This window comes from Seriola lalandi, unplaced genomic scaffold, assembly GCF_002814215.2.
Source record: "Seriola lalandi dorsalis isolate HSWRI2012SDOR001 ecotype SW California unplaced genomic scaffold, Sedor1 jcf7180002054874, whole genome shotgun sequence".
Classification (NCBI taxonomy): domain Eukaryota; kingdom Metazoa; phylum Chordata; class Actinopteri; order Carangiformes; family Carangidae; genus Seriola; species Seriola lalandi.
The window spans coordinates 839148-848160 of NW_019525427.1; the positions used below are offsets into that span (position 1 = coordinate 839148).

Below are 9013 nucleotides of genomic sequence, written 5' to 3' on the forward strand. Positions count from 1 at the left end.
GGGGGGTGGGGGGGGTCGACGGTGGGAGAAAAGTTTAGCGGCTAACTTTGTGTCCTGTAGCCTTTGCCAGCGGTCACACAGCGATAACGAGGCGTGAGCAGATAGCACGCAGCGACTGTACTTGGAAGGCACCAGAGGAAACGGCGGGCAGCGAGAGCGTGCTTCACAGGAAGTTATTTACTCTGTCACACTCTCCCTCCGACGGCCGACTCCTGACTCGAGTGCAACTCTGTGTTCTGGTGCTGACAGTGCACTCTTGTGGCGGCTGAGACCGATGCATTTCAATACTCAGACAAATGTGAAATGATACAGAATACAGCTGAGATAATGCAACAAACAAAAAAACAAAAAAACAAACAAAAAATAAATTCTCATTATAATGTTTTAGGTGCATTAGAGTCTCAAAAATCAGTGTATGCACAAATCTGAGGGCAGAAATATCAGTTTCAGCAGGTGAACAATTGCACATTCAGGTGGATTAACCATTTATTATTTCCCAGAGGAGAAAAATACACTTGAGAAGAAGCTTTTCTTACGGCTTTCCACAGAAAGTCTCAGCTCAGAGAGACCAGCTGAATTTCATTATGCATTGTTAAAGTGGGTCTAAATCTAATCAGGCAGACAATTTACTCAATATACTGGTGGGTGGGCCATTGAACTATATGTTAAAAAAAGTTTTTAGTTGTTTTTAGTGGGAATGGTCATTTTTGCATATTGATATAAAAAACGATGATGATGTGATTTTTCGCTGCGGTCTGTTCCCCTCCCGTCTGGAGAATGTGATTTGTAGGCCGGGGCATCTCTGTTTGCAACACAATGCTTCATTTATAATGGTTCACTCTGACACATCTGAACTTTATGAACAAACCGAAGCTCCGGCAATTTGGATATTGCACTTGGCCATATTGAAATTTGGGTTATATTTCGATTAATTGTTCAGCCCGACTCGAGTGCAGCTTATTTGTGGGAAACTGTGGAGCTGATCAATGAAAAGTGAACGCAGTGGATCAAACAAAACAGCATGAAACACTGTTCGTTACACAAACAGCATCGTTTGATTTCTGTGTCTCACTTGAGCATTTTCATAATTATGTCTAAATTCAGTCACATGACACCCACGTGTTACAAACCGCTGTCACAGACAAGGTTTCACTGAGGCTGTCTTTAAACCATTTGTCTGTTTACTTCTGAAATGTAAATATACAGCAGATTAGACGCAGACAGTAGAAAATAAGTTTAAACTTTAAATTAAATACAGTGGATTCACAAAGTGTTCAGACGCTCTTTTTTAACATTTTGTTATGCTGCAGCTGCTAAAATAATTTTAAAACTCATTTTTTCCTCATCAATCGACAATCAACAGCCAGTAATGACAAAGTGAAAACAGAGTATTAGGACATTGACATTGACAGAAGTATTCAGGCGATTGAAATGTAGCTCAGGTTCCTCCCATTTCTCTTCATCATTTTTGTTTCTAACCCTTGATTGGAGTCCACCTGTGGCCAATTCAGCTGATTGGACACACACCTGTCTAGATGTAAGGGGCTGAATACTTATGTCAATATGATATTTCAGTTTTTCCTTTTTAGTAAATTTCTAAAATTCTGTTTTCACTTTGTCATTATGGAGGATTGAGTGTAGACTGAAGTGAGGAGTGAACACGTTCTGAATGCACTGTATATATATATATATATACATATTTCATGTGTTAATATTACTGGATGTTCTTACCATTTAAAAATTTGTTCTCACTATAACTCCATCCATTTGTAAATCTCATCAGATGGGGGTCTGCGGTCTAAGTTTAAAGCTCTTTGACGTGACAAAGTTCGAGAAAACAAAACACGTGGATAGTTTCCATTCCTCCTAAATATATAGAAATACTTTCATAATAGAAATACTTTCACCACACAGTTGTACTGCAGTTTTATGAGCACTAGAAAAGCCTGGGTCGTGAGTCCCAGATGAAAAACATCACTCTGATTGTTTTCTTTTATATATATGACTGCATTAGCCACCTGCCCTGAAATGAGACAAGTGGACAGGAGCCAGAAGTATCTCTGTATGAGATGTGTGTCTGTATATAGCTGTTCAGTGTAAATGCTCACATTCAGTATGAAGTAAAGGAAGCGGCTCTTGTCGAATAGCATCATCTTACAGGTGAGTCAGGTGTGTCAACGCCCTAAGTGAAGTATTCAATCCTCATAGTAGAGGAAGACAAGACTACAAGTGGAGTGTGCGACTCCAATGTGGAACTATCAGTTTAATGCACTTACATCATCCGACCAAATATTCAGCAGGGCAACAGTTCAATAAATCCCACTGTGCCGGGAATCGATATCAAAAGAAGGAACTTCTCGGTCTCTTTGGTTTCCAGCCGAACAGGATGTTTACACCGTTTGCTGCTGACTTGACCGATGTGCCCTTGATGTGGAAATGTGCAAATGTTCTCACATGTCTTACGACTCATTTTCAGCTATCACTGCAGAGCGATGTGTAACAGCAGCCGCAGCGCTGAAGGCAATCTGTCATAACAATAAAGTGATGCGGGCCGTTTAAACAGTTTCTCTCCTCCATAACAAATAAAAACAGAAAGCAGTTATCATGTTTGAAATGTATTTCACAGCCAGTGGAGGAATTCAATCAATGGGAGGAACGTCGTTAGAAAGAAAAAAAAACAATACAGGTTTATTGGATTTGGAGATGTACTTTTGTAAATTAAAGATAGTGCAGATTTCGGATGACAACGTATTTTCTGTGTGACACTGTCGACATTTCACACAGATAATATGGAATAGCTCATAAAAGTGTTGCAGAGTGAATTGAACACAGAACTCTGTACCTGTGTTCTGTTACTGTTGTGTAAGAACGGCTTCAGGGAGCTTTTATAAATCAGGATCATTGCAAGTGTCCAAGGAGAACAAACTACACACTGATGCGCACACACACACACACACACATACACACACACACACACACACACACACACACACACACACACTGTAAATTTAAATCTGTGAGCGTCTCCACACAATGATACTCGAACTTCCAGTTCAGGCTGCGCCCACACAAAAACACAAAAACAAACACACAGTCGCACTCATGGTTTTACTGTCGGTCCCTGTCCAATATGGGGCTGTAAGGAGTGGCCAGTTTTATGTCTTAATTAGTACACTGTCGCCATAGCAGCATCCAGCTGGCAAACAACTATGTCCTTACACGCATACATAAACAACAGCACAGGTAGGAAATAAACAAGGGAAGGAGTTTAGTGAGGAAAGAGTGCTACACAAAGTCACATGGCAGGGTGTGTGTGTGTGTGTGTTTGTGTGTGTGTGTGTGTGTGTGTGTGTGTGTGTGTGATGTGTGTGTGTGTGTGTGTGTAATGTGTGTACCTGAAATTAGGTGCAGAGGCCCATTCCAAAGCGAGGCAGGCCAAGTCCACAGCAGCATACACCAACAGGAAGAAAATGGTCACAATGCTGGCGATGGTGTTGAGCTTCCCTGAGAACAGCACCAGCTGGAGAGACAGAACAAAACAAAAAGAGGGAGTGAGAAAAACAGAAATAAAAATTAGCATTCACAGCAAAAAATCATTCCAAAGTCTGACTGAATGGTGCATTTTAATGCCGTTTTTTATGACCTTTTCCAGCACCCGACTACTTTTCACAGCCAAAAACGCACCTCTAAAGGATGAAGGAACGACGTGATGCGCATGTTCATGTTCGTTTTTAGGAGAAAACAAGGTGATTAAAAAAATCTGATTTATAAGCAGCTGTGTCGTGTGTGGTATCTTCCACACAAAAAAACTTTAAATGACGTCGACTCCTTTTCGTACGAAGATCCAGAATTCATGATTATGCAAATATTTTTCATTTCAGGTGTTTAAAACACAAAACGTTTATTCCTGCACTGAAAAGTCCATTCTCCGTCTACGTGTGCTGCAGGTTTCCAGTTTTCACGTCAGACACATGTAAGTTGCATCCTGGACCGTGATTGGCCGCGGTTTAGTTGTGATGTCACACATCATCACTCTCCTGAGCCATTTCCCTCTTCGGCAGATGAAACAAACGTCACCGTGAAGTGACAACAAGCGAAACACATTTGTGAGTGGAGGGGACTGTTACCCAGGTCTCATCAGATACCACACCTGACCACTGGTCAGGAAAATTTAAATTAAACAATAAAATCACTAAAATTGTTCACATACGTTGTTATCTAGGCCAGAGGTTCCACCATTTTTTTCTAAAGTCTAGGTTCCCCAGATAATTGAGCTTAAGTCGACTTTGGTCCCAAGAAACCTCATGAAAGTTTTGCTGTTAGATATGATTATCTGTCTGCACTGTGGCTGGGAGGTGACATTAAAGATTGATTTAGCAAACATCTAGGGAGCGAGACACTTTTAAAATTAAACTGTTCGACATTTTCCAGCGGGGAGCCTCGAAGGACCATGCGAGGTCCCCCGGCTCCCGCGCCGGTCGGGGCTAACGTTCAGGTTTAATTAAGATGTCTCGGCGGCGGTTAGCTACAGCAGCCATGTGTCAACGCGGCCCGGTCGAGCGACATTCAGAGTTTCCAGTGCCTGATTAGGAGGGTCGTTCATCTAATAATCCTGACAGCACATTAACGTGTGAGATTCACCCTTCCTACCAGACTCAGGAGTACTAGGTGACTTCTAATGGAGGAGGAAAATGATGACCCCATTATAAGTGCTGCTCCATGCCATGTTCTCTGATGACAGAATGTGTGTGAACACGGCTGCGTCTAACTCGCCGCGAGCTGCACACGGATGTGAAAGCAGTAAGAGCTTTCACCTCTGCAACTGCATTACATCCTGGTAAAATTACCACAATTACCATCACATTTATAATGTAGGAAGCCACAACTATTTGTGCCAACATTGAATGAATTTTTTTTAAAGCTACATAATAAAGTGTAATCACAACATGAATATACAGTTTCATCATCACTTTATAGAGTCGTTTTGGCGAACTTTTGCCAATTAACACATCAGAGCCACATGAACCTGGTCGCTCTGGTTTGGTGTGTGTCAGAGGGAAATATCTGCCTCTGTAGCTGCTTTAGATGCTAAATGCTCAACAATGTTCACCAGCTAGTTGCTAATGTTGCTAACCTGCTGTGTGGTTTTGAGCAGGTAGCATACAGTGGGTTTGTACAGTGGGTTTATTGGGGTTTTTCCTGTCTGCTCTGACGCTGATAATGATGCTGATGAGAGCTCTGAGAGTGAACCGAAACTGTGAAGGTGCAGGTTGGATCACAAAAAAAAAAATTGTTAAAAGAGTTCAGTTGCATAAAGCTGCAAAATGAAGTGATAATCCTCCTGGGTTTGTCATTACGAGTGACACCTATTTACATCACATTAGTCGTTTGATCCACCGTTAAAAACTGAAGAAGCACCACGTCGTTGTTCCACGCCTCCACCGCTCAGACTGTCATAACTGCATATACTGAGTTCACAAGGCCAAAACCATATTTTATGAGGTCACCGTGACCTTTGACCTTTAACCGCCAAAAATCAAATCAGTTCATCCCCGAGTCCAGGTGAATATTTGTACCAAAATTTGAAGAAATTCCCTCAAGGTGTGGCTGAGATATCGTGTTCACATGACTCGAGCAACATTAGTAGTTTCAAGAAAGTTGTGTGTTTATTCATTAAGTAAGATTAATACCGCAAAGTTTTCTTATTTATCATTTTCTTACCGACACAATTCACAGCAGTATTTTAAGCTCCGATGTATTCGACTTGGAAATAAATGATATCAAAGATTATGAAACGTAAACAAACATGAAAAGCCAACAACAGTAACTACACAGTAACACTGGAGTATGTGCACAGTTTCCATCCGCACGTGATCAGCTGTGCCCATCATAAAAGAGTAGCTTTAACTATTGAGTCAGTGTATAAATTACATCCGTCACCAACCACCTCTGCCCTGAATTCTGAACACTTTCAAGTTATAAAAATGGAAATCATCTCCAATCCGCACGTACCACCCCTCCCTGCTTTGGTGGAGGAAAGAAAAAGTGCATCAACACACTTTCAAGCGCAGGCCGTCGTTAGCTCCTCTGTACTGACTAAAACACTTTGTGGATATTTCATCATCATCAGATGTGCTCTCTCTCTCTCTCTCTCTATCCGTGTGCGAGCCGTTGAGACTGATTGCGCAGAACAAAGTGGTAACTACTGTATTGTACCTCGGAACAAATGCAGAGTGGAGTCGACTTTCTCTCCAATTATTATGTGTTTTATGATTGGCCGCTGAGAAAACACCACTGGAGTTGGGGCAGGTTTTCTTCAGCTCAAGGGCGAATCACTGATATTTATATAATGGAGAAAGCAGCAACTCTGTGATCACTAAATCTGTGACCGTGAGGCAGAAGTAAGCTTAAGGGGAGAGAGAGAGAGAGAGAGAGAGAGAGGAGGGAAGGTAATGATGGGGAATTGAGATTAATGATGTCACACTATTGACAGCATTCACGACGAGAGGGAAAATGACATGAGACGAACCAGGGGGGCATTGAGGACGGAGGAGGGGAGAGAGCGGGAAAAAGAGGAGATGGAGGGAGGGGAGGAGAGAGGAAGAAAGACAAGTGGAAAAAGAGAAAGTGGGTAAGAGAGCATCTCTGACCTTTGGCAGTCAAAGTCAGTGGGTGTCTCTCCAGCGCTCCCCTGGGAGCCGGCTCTACCAGAGCATTAATTAGCCATTAACTCAGAAACAGGCCAGCATGGACAACTACTGTCATAGCGCAGTGTATGTGTGTGTGTGTGTGTGTGTCTCTGCTGGAGTGTGTGTGCCTCTCCTGGATATGCTTTTGTGTGGTACTTTGAAAGACTTTTTACTGGAAAGCAGTGCGCATAAATTTCTCTGAAATAAGTGGGCTCGCTGTGGCTCACACAGACACTTTTATTAAATAAAAAGAATCGAGTGGAAGCGGCTGAGTAATGCTCCGGGCTACAGAGCCGAAGCTTTTCCAGAAATGTCTTGGGGTTACAGGTAAGAACCGGACAGTGCTTACAGTAGCTAATGAACAGGTTTTTGACTGTGGCCCAACATGACACTGTTAAATAAAAGTTAGGTGAAATATTGTGATGTTTTTCTGTTTTGTTTGTTATTCTGGAACAGTCTGCAGTCAGCTGTAAAAGAACTTTTTCATTATGACGAGTAATAAGATCCAGTGAATGTAAATGTTCAGCCTAAGGAACGGGCCTGAACATGGGCATCCAGTAACTGATAGCCTGGGCTGTTAGCTAGCCACAAAGCTGAACAAGCTTCAGTAGCTCCACCGTCACTCCACCACTCATCAACCGACACTGAAGCCACTAACCCTCGGTCTGCACCGTCTACCTGAATTCGATCATACAGGCTTACGCTCCTTCTCTGCCACTCGGCTTCTCCAAGAGAACGTCGTCTGGCATCGCCGCCCGCGGACACACAAGACGCTCACAGTTCAGACCGTTCTCGTCTGTGGTTCCCCGGTGGTGGAACAAGCCACTGAGAGAGTGTGGGGGGCGTCCCTCTCTATCTGTTGTTGCTTCCGGTAAAAGCATTTCCCAAATGAGTTAATGTAATGTGACGTAACACTGGGAAACTAGTTGCGTGGATACCGTTTCCACCATAGCAACGGGTGAAGACCCACAAGAAGCAAACAAACCGCTTCTTGCTGTGGTGTCATGCCACAAGCAGCTCATTAGCGAGCATCGTGGAAAAAGCAACCTTTGTGACTTTTTTATTTTTAATCCTTATAGTAAATGGAACTTCAAAATCCCACAAAGCACATTAACAGTCCCCCTCCATGGATATTCAGTCACACCTTGTAAAGACTAAGTTTCCTGGCTCAGCACGACATCACTTCTTCTTTGACAGTTTTTCCACAAATGACTGCAGAGCTTCATGTTGCTCTGATGAATTCATCAGACTGTGATCTTAAGAGCGCAGGCAGTTTCCAGTGGAGTGTGACGCAGCGGAGATGAGAGTCAACACCTCAAAATCTGAAGCCGTGGCACTCTGCCTGGGAAAGTGATCTCGAGTGTGAGATCAATAGGCAGATCGGTGCTGCATCAGCGGGAACGCAGGTGAGTTACTGGATTGTGCGGAGCTCCTGATTTAACAGTCGATCTACATTCCAGTCCTCACCTGCGGTCAAGACCTTTGAGTAATGGACGAAAAGAATGAGATCAAGGGAACAACCAACCCGAAAGAAGGAGATTACAAGGTGGACTCAGAACATGCCGGACGGACTACATATCCCATCTGGGCTGGGAACGCCTCCGGATCTCCCAGGAAGCGCTGAAGGAAGTGGCTAAGGACAGGAACACTCTGCTTAGCTTCTTGCCATGGCGACCAAGATGGATGCATGGATTACAGCGCTGCCATACACACATTTTGCATCGAGTTAAAAGCGCTTTGCGAGGTGATTCTGTTTTTGATGACATTCACTTCCCATCTCGGTGTTCAACGTGACTTCAGCCTCACAGGGACTTTTGTTTGTAAAGATTGAGGCTTTTGACTTTGGCTGAAAAACATGGTTCTGAATTGGATTGTTTTTGTACAGAGAGCTGCAGCGATTACGACAGTCAGAAAAGTTCGCAGGGATTTGAAATTATTTGCAAACACTGTGGGTATTGGCTGAACTTGAATTAATTCTTGGAATCGCAATATTGCGAATCCTTGGAGGGACTGAAGATAACTGTGTACTCACAATGCTACGTTTGTCTTTTCTATCGCTTTAATTTGCACAGGGCTGTTTACCTTCACCTCACCTGCAGTATCCAGGCCGATCCACTTCAAACATCTGTTTAACTTATTCTGTTTTTCTCCTCTCCTTGTTCTTGGAGCACGCCTATTTTCCCTTTACTTAAAAGTCCAATAAAAGAAAGCCTTGCCCCCCCCCCCCCCCCCCCCCCAATTCCTTTTCATCCTGCAGAGTGAGTGTTCGAGGCGAGATTACAATCAGACTTTTGTCATCAGTGAGTCATTTGAAATGGCAGAGG

General features: G+C 43.2%; 1 protein-coding gene across 1 annotated transcript in view; it reads right to left on the bottom strand.

The window, feature by feature from the left end:
- LOC111671299 (solute carrier family 12 member 9) overlaps positions 1-9013 on the bottom strand; it is a 55254-nt gene that overhangs the window by 16880 nt on the left and 29361 nt on the right. Inside the window, exon 9 of the mRNA XM_023428399.2 lies at positions 3396-3520. Within this exon, the coding sequence (XP_023284167.1) occupies positions 3396-3520 (125 nt within the window). The remainder of the gene's footprint in view (positions 1-3395; positions 3521-9013) is intronic.